This window comes from Monodelphis domestica, chromosome 1 (genome assembly GCF_027887165.1).
Source record: "Monodelphis domestica isolate mMonDom1 chromosome 1, mMonDom1.pri, whole genome shotgun sequence".
NCBI lineage: Eukaryota > Metazoa > Chordata > Mammalia > Didelphimorphia > Didelphidae > Monodelphis > Monodelphis domestica.
The window spans coordinates 114041137-114067271 of record NC_077227.1 but is presented as its reverse complement, the minus strand read 5'-3'; the positions used below and the strand labels follow the sequence as shown (position 1 = coordinate 114067271).

Sequence of the window (26135 nt, the reverse complement as noted above, 5' to 3'; positions counted from 1 at the left end):
GTGTGTGTGTATGTGGGGGAAGATGGGACAGACAAGGAGTAACAAGGGCCAATACCAATATTTATTCTTCAGGCCTGGATGGGTTGGGAAGGGTGAGGGAAATCAGATAAGGATCTTCTCTCAGTTGATGAGGAATAAGTGGTTGGTGAGAGTAGCATAAAGTACACCTGATTTGGGCTAAGAAAAGATATAGCCATTTCTTTCATTAGCTACTACATTCTGTACCCATATCCTTAGAGGCAAAGAATTAGTTCTCGTGCTTCACTCCCACCACTTTACTTAAATGAAGAAGCTTCAGGAGACTTTGAAACTAAGCTTGGCTTTGGAAGAACAGGCTTCACAAACCTCCAACCAAGAAGACCCTGGTGACAAACTACCCCAGCCATTTCATTTTGGCTTTTGGGGCCATTAATCCCAAACTCCTTCAGACTCTCCTATCCCACAGTCCTCAGTTTCCCCAGGGTGGAGGCACTCAGTGGAACTTGTACTTCCGGGCTGGTTTGAGGCTGATGTAAGTGGACTTCATCCCTTCAGGTTCTGGCTTCCGAATGTCTTTGTAACGCTCACCCTTGGTACTCACCACCTGGTTGTCAATATACCTGATCAGCTTCTTAGGAGCCTGTTAAGAATTCAAGAAGGGGAGTATAGACAATGAGGAAATATCACTAATCAACATGTATGCACCAAATGGTATAGCATCCAAATTTTTAATAGAGAAACTAGGAGAATTGAAGGAGGAAATAGACAGTAAAACCATATTAGTGGGAGACTTAAACCAACCACTATCAAATTTAGATAAATCAAACCAAAAAATAAACAAGAAAGAGGTAAAAGAGGTGAATGAAATCTTAGAAAAATTAGAGTTAATAGACATATGGAGAAAAATAAATAGGGACAAAAAGGAATACACCTTTTCAGCACCACATGGCACATTCACAAAAATAGATCATACACTAGGTCATAGAAACATGGCACTCAAATGCAGAAAAGCAGAAATAATAAATGCAGCCTTTTCAGATCACAAGGCAATAAAAATATTGATCGGCAAGAGTACATGGAGAGCCAAATCAAAAATTAATTGGAAATTAAATAATATGATACTCCAAAATCAGATAGTTAGAGAAGAAATCATAGAAACAATTAATAATTTCATTGAAGAAAATGACAACGGCGAGACATCCTTTCAAACCTTATGGGATGCAGCCAAGGCAGTACTTAGAGGAAAATTCATATCCCTGAGTGCATATATTAACAAATTAGGGAGGACAGAGATCAAGGAATTGGAAATGCAAATCAAAAAACTTGAGAACAAACAAATTAAAAACCCCAAGAAGAAAACCAAACTAGAGATCCTAAAAATTAAGGGAGAAATTAATAAAATAGAAAGTGACAGAACTATTGAGCTAATAAACAAGACTAGAAGCTGGTACTTTGAAAAAACAGACAAAATAGACAAAGTACTGGTTAATCTAATTAAAAAAAAGGAAAGAAGAAAGGCAAATTAACAGCATCAAGGATGAAAAGGGGGACAGCACCTCCAATGAAGAGGAAATTAAGGCAACCATTAAAAACTACTTTGCCCAACTATATGGCAATAAATATACCAACCTAGGTGATATGGATGAATATTTACAAAAATATAAATTGCCTAGACTAACAGAAGAAGAAATAGTTTTCTTAAATAATCCCATATCAGAAAAAGAAATCCAACAGGCCATCAAAGAACTTCCTAAGAAAAAATCCCCAGGGCCTGACGGATTCGCCAGTGAATTCTATCAAACATTCAAAGAACAGCTAACTCCAATACTATACAAACTATTTGACATAATAAGCAAAGAGGGAGTTCTACCAAACTCCTTTTATGACACAAACATGGTACTAATTCCAAAGCCAGGCAGGCCAAAAACAGAGAAAGAAAATTATAGACCAATCTCCCTAATGAATATAGATGCAAAAATCTTAAATAGGATACTAGCAAAAAGACTCCAGCAAGTGATCAGAAGGGTCATCCACCATGATCAAGTAGGATTTATACCAGGGATGCAGGGCTGGTTCAATATTAGGAAAACTATCCACATAATTGACCACATCAACAAGCAAACCAACAAGAACCACATGATTATCTCAATAGATGCAGAAAAAGCCTTTGATAAAATACAACACCCATTCCTACTAAAAACACTAGAAAGCATAGGAATAGAAGGGTCATTCCTAAAAATAATAAACAGTATATATCTAAAACCATCAACTAATATCATCTGCAATGGGGATAAACTAAATCCATTCCCATTAAGATCAAGAGTGAAACAAGGATGCCCATTATCACCTCTATTATTTGACATTGTATTAGAAACACTAGCAGTAGCAATTAGAGAAGAAAAAGAAATTGAAGGCATTAAAATAGGCAAGGAGGAGACCAAGTTATTGCTCTTTGCAGATGACATGATGAAAAATACAAAGGAAGGGGGTCTTGCAGTCCCAGATCTCAGACTATATTATAAAGCAGCAGTCATCAAAACAATTTGGTACTGGCTAAGAGACAGAAAGGAGGATCAGTGGAATAGACTTGGGGTAAGTGACCTCAGCAAGACAGTATATGACAAACCCAAAGATCCCAGCTTTTGGGACAAAAATCCACTATTTCATAAAAACTGCTGGGAAAATTGGAGGACAGTGTGGGAGAGATTAGGTTTGGATCAACACCTCACACCCTACACCAAGATAAATTCAAAATGGGTGAATGACTTGAACATAAAGAAGGAAACTATAAGAAAATTAGGCGAACACAGAATAGCACACATGTCAGACCTTTGGGAAGGGAAAGACTTCAAAACCAAGCAAGAATTAGAAAGAGTTACAAAATGCAAAATAAATAATCTGGATTACATCAAATTAAAAAGCTTTTGTACAAACAAAACCAATGTAACCAAAATCAGAAGGGTAGCAACAAATTGGGAAACAATCTTCATAAAAACCTCTGACAAAGGTTTAATTACTCAAATTTACAAAGAACTAAATCAATTGTACAAAAAATCAAGCCATTCACCAATTGACAAATGGGCAAGGGACATGGATAGGCAGTTCTCAGCCAAAGAAATCAAAACTATTAATAAGCACATGAAGAAGTGTTCTACATCTCTTATAATCAGAGAGATGCAAATCAAAACAACTCTGAGGTATCACCTCACACCTAGCAGATTGGCTAACATGACAGCTATGGAAAGTAATGAATGCTGGAGGGGATGTGGCAGGCAAAGTGGGGACATTAATGCATTGCTGGTGGAGTTGTGAATTGATCCAGCCATTCTGGAGGGCAATTTGGAACTATGTCCAAAGGGTGATAAAACACTGTCTGCCCTTTGATCCAGCCATAGCACTGCTGGGTTTGTACCCCAAAGAGATAATAAGGAAAAAGACTTGTACAAGAATATTCATAGCTGCACTCTTTGTGGTGGCCAAAAATTGGAAAATGAGGGGATGCCCTTCAATAGGGGAATGGCTGAACAAATTGTGGTATATGTTGGTGATGGAATACTATTGTGCTAAAAGGAATAATAAAGTGGAGGAATTCCATGGAGACTGGAACAACCTCCAGGAAGTGATGCAGAACGAAAGGAGCAGAACCAGAAAAACATTGTACACAGAGACTGATACACTGTGGTACAATCGAAGGTGATGGACTTTTCCATTAGTGTCAATGCAATGTCCTTGAACAATCTGCAGGGATCTAAAAAATACTATCCACAAGCAGAGGATAAACTGTGGGAGAAAAAACACGGAGGAAAAGCAACTGCTTGACTACAGGGGTGGAGGGGATATGACTGAGAAGAGACTCTAAATGAACACTCTAATGCAAATTCCAACAGGGAAATGGGTTCGAGTCAAGAACACATGTGATAACCAGTGGAATCGTGCGTCGGCTATGGGAGAGGGAAAGGTGGTGGGAGGGGGGAGGAGAGGAAAAGAAAATGATCTTTGTTTCCAGTGAATAATGTTTGGAAATGACCAAATAAAATAATGTTTAAAATTTAAAAAAAAAAGGAATTCAAGAAGGGGATGAACAGGAGAACTTGACAAAGAAAAGGGTGTCCTTACTATCCATCACCCCCAACCTACTCACCTCCTTTGGGGCCACAGGCCGATGAGTTTTCTGATCTTCTTCACTGTCCACCATCATGTACCTGCCATGATGGAACCCTAGTTAGTGTACCTCTTGAGATATACCATGGACTATGGGGAAGGTCAGAGGCATTTGGGGTAAACCAGGAGCTCCAAAGAAGACTTTTGGGAAGGAGGTTCTAACTGGCTGCTTAGATAAACCCTGTAGGGCTTCTTTACTCAGTCTAATTATCTCCATCTTCCTTCTCCCCTAAACTCACTTTTGTAGGATGAAGGATTTCAGTTCTTCCTTCTTGGGGGCTCCCTGTGACCTTGATGTGTCCTGGAGGGAAAAGCAGAATGAGGCAGTAGATCTGAGCCTATGTCTCCATTGACCTTAGGGTTCCCTTGGAATTACCTATACTTTGCCCTAAGTCCATACCCATCTCTCCCCATTTACTTCAGGTCCCATTCCACCACAAGCCGATGAGGGAAGGAAGCCCTGATCAGTAGTCTAGGGAACCATTTTTGGCCAGTATTGGGGTGAGGGGAGGCTGTGGCATATACCTTTGAACTGTTGCCTAAGGCTTGGGGTTCCACTTTCTCCTCTACCATGATTTGAACAGCTTCTTCCAGGTCCCCCCGTGCCATAGCCAATGCCCGCTGTGCCCTCCCCAGTGTGCAGGATGGGAACATTTCCAGGAGCAGCTGTATCCCAGCCTGGAGCTCATCAGTCTCAGAAACTTCCTGCAAGACAGGACCAAGTAATGAGGTTCAGGAGCTAGTCACATACTCTCTCCTCAACCCCATATACACCCAGAAGCCTAGGGGCTCTTGTTCCATCCACACCACCCCCATTACTTAATATGCAGAGAGCACTTGGCACATAGTAGGTGTTTAATACCAATATGGAATGTTGCTATCTCCAGGTACCAGCAATAACTCCCAAGTGTGGTAGCTTTTACGAGTATTATATCTGAGGTTCATAAAGCTTTCTTCCCTTATCCGAGGTCTCACAATCAATAAATGTTACAGTTGGGATTTGAATCGAGACTTTCCCTGAGCCCACCTCCCTCTTTAGGCTGTACTTGAGTGCCCAATCAAAAACCCCCTCCTCTTTTCACCATCAGTTCTAATTCTCATTGCTCTTTACCTGCTTCTGCCCACCCCATACCTCAGTCTTTTTGCCTCCCCCCAGGAGTGGAGCAGAGGTATGTGCTTGAGACTTCCTGATCTCTTGGGTACCTTCCTCCAGGCTCTGGAGAAGTTCTGGAGAAGCAGGAGCATTGTCCTCTTGGCTCTCAGGACACACATTCTCTTAAAGGGACAGAGTACATGGTTTTTGATCAGTCAAAGGGATGGTGGGGGAGTTCCAGGTCCCAGATAAGTGCTCTAAAACCCATTCCCTTGATTCTGTTCAATCCAGAACTCACCCTTGTTCCGAGCATCACTGAGCTGGCTTGAGAGGTCAAACATCATGTCACAAACTGTACCACTAAGAAGGAAGTGGGGCCAGGGGTCAGGGAGGCACTCTGTCCTCCACTCAGACCCCATCCCAGTGAACCCCAGAGTTCTCATTTGACTATCCCTCTAGATTTGTTCCCTCAAACCCACCTGCTCCCATCCTAAGACAAGTAGACACAATAGCCCCAGCATACCCAGGGAAGATATGGAATTCAAAAGGAAAGAACTGGATCAAGGATTGGGGAGGGGGATACAAGGGCATACCTGGGGATCTTGGCAAAGCCAGGCACATAGGCATCCATCATTTCTGCAAAAGCTTCCATGTCAAAGCTCTCATCTGATGCCCCTGGAGAACCCAGGTCCTCTAGGACCCCAATTATGTAGGAGAAGACAACTTCATCCAAGCCACTGTAAAGGAGAGAAGGGAAGGAGTAGAGTCTTGTGGGAGAACAGCTCCACATGCTTGCCTCCAGCTCTGGTCCCCAAATGCCTGAGACTGATTGAACAAAAATAAAGGAGCAGAGAGAGGCCAATGTAGAACTCAAAAAGGCAGCACTAAGCACAGAAGACGCCTCCCTGTGCAGGAGAACAATCTCCAGGTAGTTAAAAGAGCCAGCACGTACCTTAGATCAGCATCTGGGACATGAGATTGGGCAAAGCTGATTAGTGTATCTCGAATGATTCTCTCAAGCTCCATTGCTCTCTCTTTTTCTGAAGGAACAAACAAGATATGAGGTCCCCCATCAGGCTTCTCCAACCTCGTTCCTGCCTACCCTCACTGTCTTGATGCAGGGTGGAGGGGGTCACTGCCAGCCTTTTCCTAAGCCCTTTCATTAAATTATCTCTCAGCTAGATGACTTTGCCAAGTCTTGCTCTCTCCAAGGTCTCAACCCCCCAGTCCTTGCTCCCCTGGAGATTGGGTCCCCTGCTCCATCCAGGATCTCTAAAGTTCTCCTACCTTTTTCCTTTTCCTCAGGGATGAACAGAGGAGGAAGTTCAGTCTCAGGGGAAAAGAAATCTGAGGGGTTCTGGGCCCTTCCCCAAGACCAGCCCTCAGGAGGGACCCCCCTCCTGGCTAGAATCCCAGAGGCCCCAGGGTCAGATGCTTCTGAGCTGGTGGAATCCCAGCCCTTCAAAACCCATCTGGCTAGACAGCCTGATCACAAGCATCCCCATTGTCTGGCCCCCATCGGGGGAGGACTCAAAGTCACAGACCCACCCACACCAGAATCCCAGAGCCACCCACCTGCCCATCCAGACAAAGGGGCTTTTCTGGAAGGGAGAGGATGGGATGGATTGGGAAAGTTCTTTCACAAACTCCTTCACCATCATAGTATTCCTCCACCCATCTCACTAGTCTGGGCCTCTGACTTTTGAATGTCTCTTCTCTCTACTCTAGAGGGATCCTTCAGCTAAAGCCTGGATTGAGCCAAATGCCCTTTTCTTAGACCTAGTCTCTAGTGGAGGAAGAGACAAAGAAGAAAACATCAGGGAATCCATGCACAACAAATCTGTCACTCAGTCACCATGCTGATTCCTGTGGCAAGTAACTAATAGCAGTTTGTCAACGAGGAAGTCTTCACTAAGATACTCCCTAACCAGCCTTAGTGATCAGCTACAGTTTTCTGAGACTAAAAAAAAAATAAATTAGTTCTAAACCTTACAGTTTGGTTGAGGAGACACAATCTATCTGCACATTCATTGCAAAGCAATGAAAATATGATGAAATGTGGCATAATGGAAAGAGTGCTGCCTATGAAGTCAAGATCTGGGTTCAAATCCTGTCCTAGGCTTATTCCTTCTGTGTTGCTGGGAGTGATACCATGTAGATGGGAAAAAGGGCTGGTTGCTATGTGCCCACCTTGTTTTGTTGCAACATGACTTAGGGCTTTGGAATCCAACAATGTAATACCATCCTTTGTACTAAGGTTCCTTGGACTATCCAGGCACAGAAAGATTGGGTTGGGCCCTGAAGAGTATATAAACTGTATTCTGGAGAAAGTAGGGATCTCAGTCTGTGAGGAAGATTTGGGATCCAATTTGTTGAAGGGGGATAGGTCCCTTTAATAAATAATTACTGGCTATGGAAAAAAAAAGGAAGGAAGGAAGACTCATTAATCCACTGGTTCTAAACCTGTTTACAGTTAAGGATCTCTAGCAGTTGTAGGAGTTTTTTATAAAGGTCTGAATACATAAATAAGCATAAAAAGATTATATGCTGAATATATAATATATATTCTCCAAATTTACATCAATGCAATTAAGAATAACAAAACACCATGCTAATCTATAAGAGTCCTTACTGAATTCGCAGTATTTTCTCACTATATCCTCATGTATTTTGCTAATAAGCAAATACAGCTGTTTTTATGTGTGTATGTGAAGGGGTATCCTCAAAATGTTTCTACATTAAAAAGGCTCACTGTACCCTCTAAAGGGAATCACTTGAAAATCACTACACTATAGAGTGAGCTATATAAACTATGATATTAGCATAGTAGAGTGAAAGACCTAAGGCATGGTGAGACAGACTAAAATTTTGATTTTCATATTTATTAGCTGTAAGCCTATGAATAAGTCAAGTAAATCTTCCCAAGCCTCAATTTTCCCATCTGTAAAAAGGAGCTATTAATAGCTGTAATACTTCACAGAGTTGTGAAGATCAAATATATATAAAGCACATATTATTCTCATAATCCTGTGAAGTTAACTAGTAAGCCTTATAAATGATCAGCTCAGAGATTTTCCCCAAATTACCCAGCAGAGGGCCTAAAAAGGAGTAAGTCCTAAGAAAAAGAAAGTTTTCTTAATGTGAATTGATTGCAAACCAGGTGGCCTCTTCAAAATCTGCCATAAAGTTTTTTTTTTCCCCCTTCTCCCTTCCCATCCAGGTTCCAGGTCAGCCAGCCTCTCCCAGAAAGCCTTTCTTGATCATGATCATCCAGACTATTGACTCCCGGGACTTCCTTTTAGCATCATGTCCCACGTCAGACTTTGCCCCCCCCCACTCTAGCTCTGGATCATACATGGTCTTTCTGGTCTATTCTGGGAGCTGATTCTCATCTACTCAGCCAGGCTGAACTCCCCAGAGCCAAATCCCAGGCTTTCCCACACAGTAAACCAGCACACAGACTGCCACTGGTGATGGATGGGGACAAGGGGAGATGGAGATACACATTGGGAATAGGGATGAGGATGAGGGACTATAATTTTTATGATAATACGTATGCACTATATAATGCAATCAGCTAGAAGTAATCTAACGCTTTAAGTTTTGCCAACTGCTTTATACAAGTTGTCTTATTTGACCCTCACAACAACTTTATAAGAATGAAGATGGAGATGAGGTTGAAGAGGGTGACAGGAATGTTTATCTTTACATAATATATAATAATAGCTAGAATTCATAAAGCATTTTAAGGTTTGCAAATTATTTTATATAAGTTATCTTGTTTGATGCTCACCACAACCTTGTGAGGTCAGCGCTATTACCCCCATTTTACAGATGAGGAAACTGAGGCCCAAGCGATTAGGGGACGGAGAATGGAGACAGGGAGGAGGCTAGAAATGGGGCCCTAGAGACACGAGGATGGGCACAGGTGGGGGGAGGGGCGGAAGAATGCCCTGGGCGCCCTGGGGGGAGAGTAGATGAAAAAAGTGACAGGGCTAGCCGGGCCCCAGGCCGCGCTCGCGCAGAGTAGGGGGCTTGCCATGGACCTCCCCCCAGCCCGGGCCCAGGCAAGCGGAGGGCGCGGTCGCAGATGCCCTGCGCAGGCTAGCGGGCCGCCGGGGTAGGATTGGACTCCCGCCTCCTCCCGCAGGGCGGTCTCTGGGTCACTGATCCGGGCCGGGCCTGGCCCCACAGGTTAGGGGGCGGGGCGGGGTGGGGGGAGGGTTTGGGGGGGGTCACCTGCTCTCCCGGCGCTGGCGCTGGCGCAGGTGGCGGCTCGTCCCGCGCAGTAGCGCAGTTCCCGCCCGCACCACCGAGAGAAGCGCACAATGGCCTAGAGCGGCTCCGCGTCCGCCATCTTTGATAAGGGAAAGGGGGCGTGGGGGGCTTCCCTTGCGTTTGACGTCATGGTGTCAGAGTTGGTTACCTAGTGCGACCCCTTTCCTTTAACAAGGGTAGACAGATTCAGCCAGAGCCAGGAGGTTCCCCAGAGATCAACTTCCATTTTACAGATAGGGAAACCGAGGCCCAGAGAGCCATTAAGTGACTCAGGGTCACGGGAAGTTAATAAAAAATCTGATATTAGAGCCCAGGTTTTAGAACTTTAAGCCCATTCAGCTTGTCCAACCTGCCTCCATCCCTAGCCTTTGCTCCTCACCTCCACCTCCCTACCTCTTTGTATTTAAAGGAGTCGTCAGAGCTTGAAGGTACCTCACAGTCTAACCAAATGCAGTTCAACAAACATTGATTGTATGTCATCATTCTTGTAAAAACATCGTGTCTTCAAGTTCTCATTTTACAGATAAGAAAACCGAGGGAAAACCTCGTTCAGATCCTGCCTCAGCTTCTTATTAGTTCTGTGAACTTGATTAAGTCTTAGTTCAGTGGTCAAAAAGTACAGGTTTTAGTTTCAAATCCTACCTTCTAAAACCTACATCTCTTTTCTAATATGTCACCTGTAGGATCTGGAGCAAATCACTTCACGAACCTCCCTGGGTCCTAGTTTTGTTGTTGTTGTTGTTGTGTAAAATAAGAGGGCTAGATTCCATGACCTCTAGAGTTCTCTTCCATCTCCATTCTCCTTTATAACCTCTTTGAGCCTCTATTTCCCTCAGTTTTTAATCAAATTGAGGGGTTGTGGTAGATTATTTTTTAGTGTTCCAGCTTCCAAATCCTGCAGTCTTAAAACTATCCATCATAGCTTGGTGGTCTGGAGTCAGAGACTAGAGGGTGTGGGAAAAATATTATTTATTCATATTGTTCCAATCTAGCCTTATGGGCTAGATATTGTTTAACTTGGGGTTTCTGTAGGTCAGGCTGACTCCAGACCCCCTCCAGGGGAGCCAGGGATGTAAGGAACAATTGGAACCTCTCTCAAAGCTTGGGTTTTGTTGAATCATGTAAACATGGGAAAATATTTTTTAAATAATTTTTTTAAAGGAAAGTAAAATAAAGTTTGTGTTTTGGGTTTGCCCAATAGTTTGCATTTTGGTGTCCACTCAAATTCTATAGAATATTTATCCTTTCCTGACCATTTGGGAAACTGCATATTGCAGGCCACTCAGCTGGTACCCTGTTTTGTAAAACATAACTGAAACTTCTAGAGATTGGGGGTGGAGAGAGCCAGCCATGCCTTTTTGTGGCTCTCTACTCTGCCAAGCGGATAATAAAATTTTTTCTAAAAACGTTTTTTTTAAGGTTTTGGTTAGGTTTTTAGGTTCGCTGCCAACAAGATGCCCAGTGTTAGATTTCCATCCTCTCCTTCAGTCCTTCCAGGCTAGCTTCCCTTGGGTTAACCTCTTCAAAGCCAGGTAGATGTCAGAGGGGAAGGGAAGAAATATCTGTTTCCTTTTCCCCTTTCTCTACTGGAAAGGCACCAGTTCTTTCCCTGCTTCTAAAGACTGGGATCTGGGATGCCTGGATTTCTCAGTCCTTGGGGCTTTAATGACTGGACTTGAATTATGAGCTTTCCCACCACTGGCATTGTTGCCAGGGCTATGGCCAGTTGAGGGTTTGGGTGTTTGGGCCCACCCCCAGGTATCAACCTGCTTGGGGATCCCTTAAGGCCCTGAGGAGGCTAAACTCCTAATCCTTAAATATTAGAATAGAGAAACCTTTGCTGGATGGACTTTGGAAGCTGGAACTCTGGTGACTGTCAATGTGAGAGGACCAGGAAACCCTATACAATGACTCAAAGGGGATGTAAGAGTTTCCTCTTTTACCTCCTGTTGGCTCAGCTTTCCCGCTAGTGGACTGTGAGCTTGCCCCTCACCGCAGTCCACTGACTTCATTAACTCATTAAGAAGCAAGGTTGGCCAATGGGAGAGTAATAGGGGGTTCATTAGAGTACTAGAGCTACTGTTTGCCTTTCTAAAACCAGTGCTTAGCATAGTGCCTGGCACACAGCAGGAGCTTTAGTCAGTTTATTGACTGACAGATGAAAAACCACTAAAGTCAAAAGATAGTACATAGAGAGGGAAAAAAGTCAGCTTTCTCAAGTATGTTCTTTGAGATCTCCCCAAGCAAAAGGGTCAGTTCCTTTCCCATGCCAACAGGAGACAGGTAGAGCCAAAAAGCACCATTCTCTCATAGATGAGTAAACTTGAGTCCCACAGAGGATTATGGGCAGGGAAAGGAGCCACTGAACCCAAGAGGGGTATTCCTCAAACTAAGCCCCTCTTCCCTGCTCTAGATCCCATCTAGCACCTCTTCCCTTCCCCATACCCAGACTTAATGTAGTCAGTATTCCTGTCTCCAGGGCTCCATGCCAGCCTGGGGCTCCAGCATCATTTTGCTCCATAAAACAGGGAAACCGCCCACGGAGAACGATGCAAGGGTTAAAAAAGGAACTGCCAGCTTTGAACCTCAGCCAAGACAGGGGCCCTGTGAAGGAAATAGGGACCCAACCCTACCTTTTGTCTGTCTGTCCCCACCATCTTTACCCACCCCTTCCCCCAAGCTGGCCTCCAAAGATCTACCCCAGCCCTCCAGTCACACCCCCATAGTCCCTCAAATGGCCTCTTCATTGCACAATCTCTAATGACAAAGCCTCTCACATTCCGAGAACTTTCCCATTTCCTCTCCAGATGGCCCCATGGGTTCCCACCCCCACCAACCCCCTTTATCTTCTCATCCTTCACTTTCCTTCTACCCCCACCCCATTCTGCTGAGCTGGAAGAATAGGGGTTAGGAATTTAAAAAACAAAAAACTTCCCAGTTAGTGGATTGTTAGGGAAGGTGGAGGGGATGATGCCCCCCCCCCATCCCAAATCCTAAAGCAGAGGTGGCCTCTCCTGTGGATATCCTTAAAACCACCTCTTATTAAAGACCCTCTTAGAACAAGCCCGGGGAGAAAGATTCCTGATCTTGGGGCTAGAAGATGGGACTGGGGACTGTCCTATTCTTTCAGGGGATGGAGCTGGAAAATAGATCTCACAGATACCAGAAGGAACCTCTGGCCCTGGAGCCTCTCCCTTCCCCTTCCCCCTCAAGTGTTGGGGTCTTCCTTGAGCATACTGGCCTAGACACCTAACTCCTTTCCATTTTTTGATAACAAACCACTCTTTCCTTGAACCACTGCCACAAACACACACATATGGCCTCAGTTTTTTCTCCCCCAAAATGGGAATATTAGCCTCCATATCTCCCCCTGTAAAGACTGAAGGATATCAGGCATGTAGTTGTCTACTCCTCCCACCCTTCAGCTGAGCAGCTGGATGGAGCTTGGGTGGCCACAGAGGCTCCTGTCCTTATCTCCACAGCATCCCCAGATGCTAGGCCTTCCATTCACAATAAGAATGATCATTGCTCACCTAAACATGTCATTTATAGTCACTTTCCCATCCATTTTTAAAATTTGATTTTCAGGGCCAAGCTCTGAAATAGGTAGCAAAGTTACTTTCATGGGCCTATTGTCAAGAATGACCTAAAAAGTTTCTAAGAAGCAGCTAGGTGGCTCAGTGTGGATAGAGTTCCAAGCCTGGAGTTGGGTGGACCTGGCTCCCAATCTAGCCTCTGACATTTATTTCCTTTCGGTGGGACCCTGGGGAAGTCATTTAACCCCATTTACTTAGCCCGTGCCCTTCCATCTTAGAGTTGTTACTAGAGCAGAAAATAAGGATTAAAAAAAAACAATTTTTATATGTCAGTTATTTTTTTTTAAATGCCTGCCTTTATTGTAGAGTCAATACTGTGTCTTGGTCCCTAGGCAGAAGAGCAGTAAGGGCTAGGCAATGGGGGTTAAGTGACTTGCCCAGGGTCACATAACTGGGAAGTATTTATGTGAGTTATTTTGATTATCTCAGTTTACAGGGAACAAAAGGACCAGAAAGGGGGTAGTGATTTGCCCGAGGTCACATATCTAGTGACTGAGCTGGGACTAAAATTCAAACCCCTGGTTTTCTAGTCTATTGTACTTTCCACCTAATTGAATGATGCCTTCTCTTTAGGGGAAGAGGTGGTGGGGCAGTGGGTACTCTCTACCTTAAGCTGAGGTTTGAATTATAGGGAGAAAGACGTGGGTCAGACTTCCTTCACTTTGAGGAAGGTTGGAAAAGTTTGTTACAGATTCACATGCATACATTCCCCATTCTCCCACCCCTAGGAGGACCACATCTGACTGGGGTCCCAGCTAAGGGGGAGAGGAGGGGAGATTCCCAATGGGAATTTGTATCCTTGCCCTGGTCTGGGGTCAGGGAGGATTCGTCAGGCAGAAAGCCCTTGCCTCCCACACTTTCCTCCTTTCTCAGAAGAGCAGGCTGGGGCAGGCATACAGAGGGCTGGGGGTGGAGTGAGGGTTCCTATTTAAGAAGCCCTCGGTGAGCCAGGGCTCAGTGCCTGGCGAAGAGGAGACTGAGAGAGGAGGAAGGCCTGGGTGAGTGCCACTGGAAAAGGCAGGATACTTCGTCCACCCCCCATGTCCTGCTGAATTTAGCTTTTGGGGGCCTTAAGGGGTGACAGAAGGAGCCATTGTCCCCCCCCAACTTCCTAAGAAAAGGGGTTGCAGCACTTCCTGCTGGGCAGAATTGGCTCCTTCCCCAGAATGAGGGCCCTCCCCTGCTCCATCCCCTGGAATAGCCCTGGAAAGTGAAAGTATCTTTCTCTGAAATCTCTCTGTTGCTCTCTCTTGCTTACTCTCCCCCCTCCTCTCTTTCTCCCTCCCCCCATCTCTGTCTCTCTTCTCTCCACTCCCCTTCCTATCTTAATAGAATCCTGGACTCTGGATGGGACTTTAGAGATCAGCTAGTCCAAACTATTATTTTTACTGTTAAGGAAACTGAGTCCCAGGGAGATAAAGTGATTTATAAAACTATTAAGTCATTCCCCACTCAAAAGCAAAACTGGTAATCAAATCCAAGGTCTTCCATTGCCTCCTTTCCTCTGACCTCCCCTATTCATCTCTGATTCTCCTCTTCTTTCCCCTCTCTTTTCCACCCTCTTTCTCAGTTCCTCTCCTTGCTGGGGCTAAAAGCAGGCAGAGTAGAGAAGAGGTCCAACTCCTACATGATCTAGGATCTTAGTCAGTCAAAGACCTGCCTACCACCATCCTCTGCTCTCCATGAGGCGTCAGACATAGATTTCATTATGTGTATCTTTCTGGGGAGGGGGGAAATCATTTCTTTTTCTTCACACACATTTTTCCAGAGACAGTACTTAGAGGAAGGATTTTTAACCTGGGGTTTGTGGACTTGCTGTATAAAAAAAATGTTTAATAATCATTTAAAAATAATTGGTTTCATTTGTATTCTCACATATTTTATTTTAGATATTTAAAAGCATTATTCTGAGAAGGGGTTCATAAGTTTCTCCAGACTAAAAAGGGGTGCATGATTTAAAAAATTAAGAATTCCTAGTTCTAAATCGTGATATATGATGTTGATGAAATACTGTAACAGGATGATTTTAGAAAGAACTAGAAAGACTCCTATGAACTGATGTAGAGTGAAAAAGTAGAACCGAGGAATATTATACATAGTTATTGCAATACTGGGGAATGATCAACTGTGATAGGCTTAGCTATTATCAACAATACAATGATCCAGGACAATTCTGAGGGACTTATGATAAAGAATGCTATCTACCTTCAGAGAAAGAACGGTTGGAGCCAGAATACAGATGAAATATATGATTTTTATCACTTGTTTATTTAGATTTATATTTTCAGGTTTTGGTTTTATAAGATTATTCACTTACAAAAATGAACAATATGGAAATATGTTTCATGTGATAATACACATATAACCCAGATCAAATGGCTTGCCAGCAGTGAAAGGGGGAAGGGAAGGGAGAGAGGGAGATAAGTTCAATGATATAATTTAGGAAAATTTTTGTGAAATTTTGTTATAACATGTAATTGGTAATAAATAAATACATATTTTTTTAAAAGAATTCCCTATTCTAAAGCAAATCCCTAGCAAGAGCACTCTAGCCAAGTTGAAGACTTTTCTAGGTAGAGGAAGTAAACCCTAAGATGCTAGGAGCCAGATAGAAGAGAACATTGAAAATGTTGGGGGGGGGGGTAGGAATGGAGCCAGGAACCCTTTGGGTTTCACATTCCTACTCCTGAGAGGGGGATTAGTTAATTCAGGTCAGAAGCTAGTGAACAGGTAAAAACTCTTCTCTGCTCTTCCAGAGAAAAAAAAGGAGATGACCACAAAACTAAAAGGAAAGGTGGAATGCTGCTGGATACTAGACAGGGAAGCAAACTATAATAGGGGTGCAGAGTCATCTGTGAAATCTCCTGTTTTACAAGTATAGACCCTCTCCTTCTCATCATTCTTCATCAGGTTACCCTCTTCAGTTCAAAGGAGTCTCATTCTAGACTCCCTCTGAAGGGATTTTATTTAGGAGAGGAAGTTAGAATAAGGAGCAGGTTCAAGCAAGTCTCTGGAAAGGCAAAATCAGAGCAGCTGGAATTGAATTCTGATCCTCACACTTAACTTGCCCGAAGGTCACAACCCGGGGCATGAAGGATGGAGCCAACTCCTCTGGGCTCCAAATTTTCAATGTGAGCATTTATACCACAGAAAGCAACAAATTATACCAATCGGGGCCTAATTTTAATATCTTGTTGATTGTCTAAACTTGAGAAAATGTTAATAGTTTAGATTAAGTTTAAAAAGTATGTCTTATATACAGTTCTTTTTTCAGGGCACCCAGAAGCATACCCCTGCTACACCCCACCTGGCCCAAGATTAGTGTCATCTGTTCCTGTTTATGTCTACCCTCATGCCATTTTTTAAACCACTGTTTAGTACCCAAATGTGATGCCCCTGCTTGTGCCCACACCTGGCATCTGGCTCTGAGAACTGAATTCCATAGGCTGTGAGCTCATGCAAATGCCCTAGGAAGTCAGTTCTGGAGTCCGGTGACCTCGATCTAGTGGAGCCTGGATGCCCAGGGAAGCAAAGGCACTGTACTGTGTATGGCATGTGATCTATTTGGGTAATATTCACCTATGGATATATTTAGCAGCCATCTCCAAGGCTCTGGGTCAACTTCACAAAGTTTGTAAACCTGGCAATAAAAAATAACATTAATGGAAGGAAAAGAAGATTAAAACAGTGTAAATGTGCTTTAAAAAAAAACACCAGAAAATAGTAAATAAAAATTCTAGTTGAATATCTTATCTTGAAACAATCTTCCTATATACACTTTTCTGCCCTTCTAGGAACAGAACCCAAGATATTTAATTTGTGATACTCTTCCACATCTATTACTTTCAAAATTTGTTTTATTAAAAGATGTTTTCCTGATGTACTTGCTCAAGCGAGTATTAATGAAAAAGCATCAAATAGATCTATAGAACCATCATCATCTTTGATTGCCAAGAGCATGAAAACTCTCAGTTCTCATATAAAAACTCAAAACTCTCCTTTCTCCCTGAGGCGAATGAGATGCTGCTGCTAAGGATCTAATAACAACACCCTTTGTAAGTCACACAAATGGATTCACCCAGTTGGTGCTTATTTTTTTTTTTAACCCTTACCTTCCGTCTTGGAGTCAATACTGTGTATTGGCTCCAAGGCAGAAGAGTGGTAAGAGCTAGGCAATGGGGGTCAAGTGACTTGCCCAGGGTCACACAGCTAGTTGGTGCTTATTTTAACAAAGGGCCATGGAGGGGTATCTAAATAGAGTAAGTATTGTATCAAATGAGTTGTTTATAACCATGCTCAAATGAACTGGATATTTTACCCCCTAGATCACTGTTCTCAAATCTTCTTTCAAATCCCTTTTAAACCCATGTGCAATTTGTTTGTATTTCAAAGCATGCTCTGTATACAAGACTTACTCCCCTATTAAACAACCAATCCAAGTACAACTGGATGTCTCCTTGAGGTAACACAAGATAGACCTTAAGTCACTCTTCTCTAAGATAACCAATTTAACCTTAACCTCACTGAATAATAGATTTCCACTTTGGTTTCAACAACTATCACAACACTGTCCAATTATTCCCATAACACTCTTAGATATTGCAAGGACTTTATCTCACTTGTGAGTTTATAACTAGTAATAGGCAGATTACAAGCCCAAATAGTCATCTGCTTGGTTATTTGAATGGCTAGTTTTACACACCTGCATCTTATTATAGTAGCTCAGATTAGTAACTCCTGTTACTGATTCAGTAGTCAGTATTCGCATATTTAAGACTGCTCACCCATTAAGATTATAGAAATTTGACACAGAAGGAAAAAAGAGGGACAGAGAGCTATATAGTAAGGGAGAAATAGTCCCCTAGCTTGTTGCATCAGTATCGGGTCATATGTTGTACAGCATTAAATTTTAACATAAGGAGCAGCTAGGTGGCATAGAATCCCAGGTCTGGAGTCGGGAAGACCTGGGTTCAAATTTGATCTCAGATACTTCCTAGTTGTGTGACCTTGGGCAAGTCACTTAATCCTGTTTTGCCCAACACTTACTTTAAGAGTACTTGTGATAGACATATCTTTTATTTTTTTTTAATTTATTCTTTAATTAATTAATTTAGACTAGTTTTCCATGGTTACATGATTTATGTTCTTTCCCTCCCCGATCCCAGAGCCTAAAAGCAATTCTATTGTAACCCTTACGTTTCTGTCTTAGAGTTGTTATTAAGGCAGAAAGCATGAATTAAAAAATTTTTTTTTTCTATATAGTTTACCTATTTAAAATGTTTAATGGAAAGTGATGGAAGTTTCGTAGGAGGTATGGCTGAATCCCAGAATAGGGGCATTGTTGAGAGAGGAAATGTGCTTTAGTTTTCTCTTCTGTGTAATCTTTACTGAGAGATCTGTGAGAGCCAGATGTCACATCTGTACCCCTGGCCCAAAGCCTATTGCTATGGGTGGAGGTCAATGCCCCTTGTAAGGGGAGGAGTAGAGTTGTTAAGAGCAGGAGAGGAGAGGTTCTATTTTCTCCAAACTTGAGTCTCTGAAAGATTTGTGACTACAGTCACTTTGGGCACTTTGGGATACCAACCCCACTTCAGGTGGTAGCAGAAAAAGACAGTGGAAAGATATGAGATATGAGTCTCCATCATGTCCCTAACCTGGTTTGCTACACTAGAGACTTTAAGAAACTTCTTGAGTGAAAAGGAACACTGTATGATGAACAACTGTAAACAACAGCTTTTCTCAGCAATACAATGTTTGGAAACTATCCCAATGGTCTCATAATAATAAAAAAAAAAAGTCATCTGATTCCAGAGTAAAAGAACTGAATCTGAATCTAGACCAAAGCAAACTTTTTTCATTTTCTTTCTTAATTTTTTTCTAGTTGATCTTCCTTCCCCAAAAGGATTAATATGGGAAAATCTTTTACATGATTGCACATGTAAAATTATATGAGATTGCTTACTACCTTATCAGGGGTGAGGAGATGGGGTAGAGGGAAAGAGGGAGAGAATTTGAGACACAATATTACTTGGAAAATGTTGGAAATGGTTTTTACATCTAATTGGGGGAAAATAAAATAAAAATTTAATATAAAGGTAAAAAGTCTAGGTTGAGATGAGTTAACCCCAATGCCAATGGGATAACTAGTTGTTGTTATTGCTCAGTCACATCTGATTCTTTCTGACTCAATTTAGGGTTTTCTTGGCAAAGATACTGGAGCAATTTTCCATTTCCTTCTCCAGATCATTTTACAGATGAGGACACTGAGGCAAACAGAGTTAAGTGACTTGTCTAAGGTCACAACAGCTAGTGTATGAGGCCAGACTTGAACTAGTCTTCCTGAATTTAGGCTGGGCACTCTATCCACTGTGCCACCTAACTGCACCTTCATCCTGTTTTCTCTGGTATATATTCTCCTACGTGTGCTTTCTCTTTTTCTATTTTTGCTATTCAACTCAGTCCCCAGCTTCCCTTTCAGGTGGTCAACCCATGCAAGAACATTTTATAGCTGCTGCTCAGCTACAATTGGTTTCCTTTGTAATCTCATATATTCTCCTTTATGTATTTAAAAACATTATTCTGAGGAGTCCATAGACTTCCATAGCCTGCAAAGGGGTCCATAATACTGAAAAGGTTAAAGCCCTCTGGTTTAAATATAGATCAATAAATATATTGATTCTATAAACTAGACCTAGACAGTTTGGTAGCAAAGTAGAGTTCCAGGCCTAGAGTCAGCAAGACCTGAATCAAATTCAGTCCCAGCACTTACTAGTTGCAGGATTCTGAGCAAGTTGCTTAACCTCTGTTTGCCTCAGTTTCCATAAATGTAAAATGGAGATAATACTAGCATCTGCTTCATAGGATTGTTGTGAGGATCAAATGAGGACATAATTGTAAGATGCCCAAAACACAGTAGACATTATTTAAATGCTAGCTACTTAATAGTAGCATTTATTGTTATTATTATTACCTGGGGCTGAAAGGTAAATGTAGTGACTTATTAAAAATGTCCTAGCATTAGATACAGAGTGGTGGAAAGATTACTAGACCTGAAATTAAAAAAAAAACAACAACAAACAAAGAACACCTTTAGGACCTCTAAGAGTCAGTGAGGTGAATTAAACCCTGGGCAAGTTATTTAACCTCTCTGTCTTAACAGCTTCTTCATAGGGTTGTTGGGGTTTTTAATTAAAAATTTTTCCATTAAAACATTTATTTTCTCTCCCTTCCCACCATTGAAAAAACAAACCAACAAGACCTTATAACAAACATATGTAACCAAACCAAACAAATTGCTGCATTAGTCATATCCAAAAATATATGTCTCAGCCTCAGAAGTTTGCAAAAAATGTTTTTAAATGGCTCTGTGGGGAAAAATATATGTACACACTTTTAAGTTTAGTGTACATTATTAACACTTTCTCAAGTAAAGTCCATTGACAGAACCATAAATCCAATCAGGATTTGTAGGAATCTCAGATTGGTATAAACACTCACACCTAAAAATTGAAAGATGGACTCATACAAACTGGTGAGAGCTGACCTCAGCACCGTCTTGCTCCTCCTGGACCCTGAGTGCACTGGTCAACTGGGCTTGTTGTGAGGATCATTCAAGAAAACATTTGTAGAGGCCCTTTACAAACCTTAAAACCACTATAAATGCCAGTTGTTATTGTTGTTAATACAAGAAGTTTTGTGGCTTTGAATAATTCGCTTTCCCCTTTAGGCCTCAGTTTTCTCCTCTCTAAAATGAAAGGATTAGATTAGGTGATTAAATAAACTATGGGGTTGGGAGCCAGCAGAATCTAATGAGGTAATGTAGTAAAAGGAAAAAAGGGTTGACTAGGTTTGTAATAAAGAGAGATTGAATAGATGATTTCTAAAGGTCTCTTCTAATATTAACATTCTATGAAATGAGTTACTAAACTTTTCTGAGACTATATTTTCCCACCCAGGATTTCTCAGAAGTTAAGGAATAGTATCATTACTGACTGTCACACCCTTTTCTTTGGGGGTTTCCTTACTCTCAAATAGACCTAACTCTGGGAGGGGGAAGGGAAAAGAAGAGGGAAAGAAAATGAATCACATAAACATGAAAAAAATATTTAAAAAATACATTTTAAAAAATCAAATAGGCCTGAGACTCATATCCCCTGCAATGGCAACTTCTCCGTTTTAGCTGCCACAAATCCCTCTCAGGACCTTGAGCTCCTCATCTTTCCCCTAGTTCTTACCTTCTCTTAAACCAAATGAGACAGGTGAGGATAAAATAAGACTTTATTAGGGCATTAAGTGGAAGGGATAATTAAACAAAGTAGATGCAAGGTTTATGTAATCTTTCTGTCTGGAGTTGCCTCTGGACATAAAAGATCCAGGTATATTTTGGGGACTTCTCATTCTCTAATTCATTACCCCCACCTGGGGAACCTGGAAGTTTCGGTATATGGTATTTCCTCAGAGGTAGTCACTAAGGACACAGAAAGGACTTACCAACAAATTAAAAGAGAGAGAAAAAAAATCTACTGGGCTACTTTTCATCTATTGATGGGTCATCCCACAATTTATAGCATGGGAATGTCATTGTGTGACTCAAATGGAGGCAGAATAGACATCTCTAGCTTCTTCCTTCCCCTACCTCTTCTTCAAGGGTGAATTTAATTCCTGCCAGAAGGGAAAGCAGGAAGTTGGGGCCAGAAACTTGACCATTCTGCTTTTCTCAAAGAAATGGAGTATTAGGCTATATTTATATCTATCCTTTTAAATATTGTTAGTTTAGGGGATATGATTTTCAGATTCAATCTTATTTCTGATCACTTTCATTAAGTGGGGGAATTACAATCCCAATCTTTGTGTCCATGGCTTGATCTTTTCCCACCAAATACCAGCTTCACAATGAAATATGTATAGCAATTTAAAAAGAAACCCATTTATCCAATTTAACAGCAAAACAGAAATCAGTGAAAGTACACATGGAATATGTTCCATCTCTCATAACTCCAGATCAGATTGCTAACACTTTTAAAACCTGTTTTTCTATATGCTACATACTTTCCATACTTCCCATTTCTCCCATGTCCCAGATATCTTTAGATGTCTCCTGTTTTCAACCACACAGATGAATCTGCTTTCCACTCTAGCTTGGCTGTGGTAATGCTTTCTCCCCCAGTTCCTAGTAATCTTCCCACTCACATCTATACCTCCCACTGAATCTTAAGAATTCAAAGCAGCACTCCCTCTCTCTGATTTTCCTTCATTCTTTTTCTTCCAGTACAGCTATGAAAATCATCCCAGGCTACATCTCAAAAGATCTCCAAAGGGAAAGAAAACACAGTGCAGAATCACTGGTCTCCATACTATTTATCTATGGTTAAAGGAAAAAGGAGCAACACTACCTCAAGGGAAAAGATAGATTCTCTATGGAAGTGATGGTGAACCTTTTAGAGATCTTGTATAATGCCCCACCCCCATATAACAAGTGCCATGCCCCTTCCCCCACACAGGGGAGGGAGAAAGGGAAGGGGTGACCTGAGCACTCCACTCAGAGGAGGGAGTATGGGCTTCTACTGGGCTGCTGGGCAGAGGGGCAGCATGGAGGCTCGGTGGAGAGGGGGAAGGGAGCAGCTCTGCTCCAGGCTCAAGTCTGCCTTTCTAGTAACTAACTCTGGCAGGATGGCACATGTGCCCATGGAGAGGTCTCTGTGTGCCATTTTTGGCACACATACCATAGGTTTGCCATCATGGCTCTATGGGCTTGGGATAGTAAGTCAATAAGTAACTAGCTAGCAAGTGTTTGTTTCAAAGGCAAAATGATGGTGCTGGAAGGTCTAGATGCCTACCTTGGGGGATTCTGGGCTCTAGATTCTCTTTATGGACAAAAGAAAGGAAAACCCTGGGCCTTCTCTTACCTCCAGAAGTACCTGATTGGCTTCCCTTTCCATTTCTAACTTAGCTCAGTCCTGTTTTCTCCTTCTCCCAGTATAGCAGGAGTAGGGAAGAGAAGTGGCTGGATCAAATAATCTTTCTCACATCTTTGGATCTGGTGGAACTGACTGGTGATTCTTGGAGCTGCTAGGTAGCTAGCTCAAAAATGTCTTTAGTTATGTCTTGAAAGAAGAGACATGAAAAGACACCATTATCCTATTCCTTTGAAGAAATAGGAGGTCCATGAGTATGTTTATTGAATGTATTTTCAGATTTTTTTGATGTTTTGATTGGTTTTCCTTTTTTGTCTTTATATATTTATATATACATATATGTGCATGTATGTATATGTTATATGGGAAGACTCTCTGGAAGGGAAAAAGGAGGGTTATTGGGGGAAAGTTTGGTGTTATTTAAAAATATATATTTTAATAAAAACATTTTAGAAAGAATACTCAGTATCTCTAGCTCCAAACATTTGACAAACCCTTAAGTTGCAAACTTAATATGAGACAACATTATGATATGGTGGCCCCAAATCTAATGCATGTGATAGGTCCACAGTAATCTGCCCTAGTCAGACCATATCCACAGTAGACTATTCAACTTTAGATGCCACATTTTGAGGACATGGATAAGTTTGAGAATATCCAGAGGAGGGCAATAAGGGTAACAAAGAGTCTTAGTTATACTCTATAATTGGTGGAGACTATCAATATCAATAAACATTTATTAAGTGCCTGTTAGGTTAAAAAAAAAAAGAGACAAAAGACAGCCCCTGCCTTCAGGAGGTTTGCAATCTAATGAGAATTTTTCACCCAGAGAAGATCTAGAGAACAGGATTTTGACAGTGATAGTGAACCTATGGCATGGGTACCAAAGATGGGATGCAGAATGCTTTTTGTGGGAATGCGGCTGCCCTCCCCTACCCCAGAGTTCTTTACTAGAAAGGCAAAGGGACTCTGGCAGAGGTGCTCCCCTCCCTAATGTGCCTCCACCATGCCTGATGTCATTTTTTTCATATCCCCTATCCCTCTTCCCAGCAGCCCAATGGGAGTGCACAGGGGGTAAGGTGGGCAGCTCACAGGTGGCAAAAATGGAGGGGAGCAGAGTTTCTGGGCCACTCCCTTCCCCCTCTCTACCCTTATTGAGGACATTCCTTACTTCACCTGTCTAGCAGCCCAATGGGAGCACTTTCTCTCTCCCCTGTGTGGGGTAAGGGTGGGCATGGTACTCCATCTCTAAAAGGTTTGCCATCACTGATACAGAGTGGGTTGTCAGCTGGAGGAATAGCTGGATTTCTTCTGCTTGATTCCAAAGGGCAGAACTAGACACACTAGGAAGAAGTGACAGAAGCAGAATTTATCCTAAGGAAATGACTGGATCCTCTAAAAGAGGATTCAGGTGTCTTGGGAGATAGTAGGCTGCTCTTCATCAGAGGTCTTCAAGTATAAGGCTTTGATGAATTTTTGTGGGATTAGTGAGCCCTTGGGGTAGCTGAGGGCATGTGGCCATAGCCATTGACTGGGAAGATAGAGGTTTCCAGGGACTGGGCTGCCCCTGAGATGATTGACTGGACTCAAAAGCAAATGGCCAATAAAAGTTAGCAAACAGGCTCGCTTACCCATTTTTTAAACATTTGTTCCCTGTTCAAAAGACAGTCCAGAAAGTAGCAAAGAGAACTTGTGTTCTGGAGGCAGGGAGGGAATCCTGAGCATACATAGGGTCTCCTCTGTGGAAAGGTAACCTTGAGAAGAAGCACATGGGAGTATATGTGCTCACCTATAGATCTCTGTGTAGAGTTCAGAGACTAGAAACCTGAGAATAGATTTTCCCAGCCCAGGAAATAGCAGTAACTGGGTCAATGATCAAGTGTGTATGCAAAATACAGCAGAAATAGACATGTGATTGGCCACATGGCCTGAGAGGGGAATTTACAGACCTCATTCCTGAACACTAGCTTCCTCCATAGAACTATGTTAGGGGAAGGAGTATTTAATTTGCCAGGCAAATATGACACCAAAAGCTAGCTTAATCAAAGATAGGTTCATTCCTGGGTGGGACCAGCTTTTAAGCTTGCTTCATGAGTAACTCCAAGTCTCTAAGTCCTGGAATCCAGTTTTCTTGCCCAAAAAGAGGACTTTCTTAGGCTGCAGGATCCTAGAATCTAGTTTTCTAGCCAAAGGAAGGGAATCTAGGTGACAGATTAGATAGAGTGTTGAGCCTAGAGTCAGAAAAACTCATTTTCTTGAGTTCAAATCTGATCCCAGGTGCTTACTAGTGGGGTGACCCTGGGCAAGTCTCTTAATGTTTGCCTTAGTTTCCTCACCTGTAAATTAAGCTGGAGAAGGAAATGGTGATTCACTCCAGTATTTTTGCCAAGGAAATTCCAAAAGATGAGGACCTCATCTCTTATAGTGAGTTATTCAAACAATGCACAACTGATAGGAAAGAATTGCTTGGTCAGTAGCCCCAAAATGTTTGCTTTTCATGGGGAGTCTAATCCTTGGAATTGCATTAAAAGCTTGGGGTAGGGGACAGCTGGGTGGCTCAGTGGATTGAAAGTCAGGCCCAGAGACAGGAGGTCCTAGGTTCAAATGTGACCACAGACACTTCCTAGCTGTGTGACCTTGGGCAAGTCACTTAACCCCCATTGCCTAACCCTTACCACTCTTCTGCCTTGGAACCAATATACAGTATTGATTCCAAGACGGAAGTTAAGGGTTTAAAAAAAAATCTTGGGGTAAACCATACAAAACTCAGAGGAATTTAATTGATTTGTCAAATGACCATTTGGATGGCAACCTCAAGTGAAGATCCTTTTTTTTTTAAGCATGAAGACATTTTTCTTTTTTCATTTTTTAGTTCCAAATTATCTCCCTTCTCTTCCACCTCTCTCACCCACAGAGAAGGCAAGAAAAACAAAACCCATTGCAAATGTGTATTGTCATGCAAAACCAACTTCAGTATTAGTTACATTAAAAAAAAAAGCAAGAAAAAGAAAAATATGCTTCCATCTGCCCCGTGAATCCATCTATCATCTTTCTGGAAATTAATAATAAGTTTCATTGTGAGTCCTTTGATGTGTGGTAGGTCATTGTGTTGAT

The 26135-nt window shown here is 42.1% G+C and overlaps 1 protein-coding gene and 1 non-coding gene across 3 annotated transcripts; one reads left to right on the top strand and one right to left on the bottom strand.

Annotated features, from left to right (window-relative positions):
• Window positions 1-39: 39 nt before the first annotated feature.
• On the bottom strand, window positions 40-9627 carry CUEDC2 (CUE domain containing 2). Of its 2 annotated transcripts, none has more exons than XM_056804731.1 (9): window positions 9473-9627; window positions 6186-6273; window positions 5827-5970; window positions 5532-5593; window positions 5273-5415; window positions 4666-4845; window positions 4380-4441; window positions 4121-4181; window positions 40-619 (listed from the first exon to the last, which is right to left on the bottom strand). In XM_056804731.1, the coding sequence occupies exons 2-9, from the start codon at window positions 6257-6259 to the stop codon at window positions 473-475; spliced, it is 873 nt and encodes a 290-aa protein (XP_056660709.1). In that variant the 5' UTR covers window positions 6260-6273; window positions 9473-9627; the 3' UTR covers window positions 40-472. The 2 variants fall into 2 exon arrangements, with proteins under 2 accessions (XP_056660709.1, XP_056660713.1); XM_056804735.1 differs by lacking the exon at window positions 9473-9627 and adding an exon at window positions 7424-7638.
• A 6899-nt stretch (window positions 9628-16526) lies between these two features.
• On the top strand, window positions 16527-16594 carry MIR146B (microRNA mir-146b). Its single transcript, NR_034978.1, has one exon. It is a non-coding gene; the product is annotated as a microRNA mir-146b (primary transcript).
• Window positions 16595-26135: the final 9541 nt, after the last annotated feature.

Coding starts and splice junctions, on each gene's coding strand:
- CUEDC2 (XM_056804731.1), bottom strand. CDS start 6,259: ATGGAGCTTGAGAGAATCATTCGAGATACACTAATCAGCTTTGCCCAA. Junction 5,971..6,185: donor GTCCCAGATGCTGATCTAAG/GTACGTGCTGGC, acceptor TCTCCTTTACAG/TGGCTTGGATGAAGTTGTCT. Junction 5,416..5,531: donor CAGTGATGCTCGGAACAAGG/GTGAGTTCTGGA, acceptor TGTCCCTTTAAG/AGAATGTGTGTCCTGAGAGC.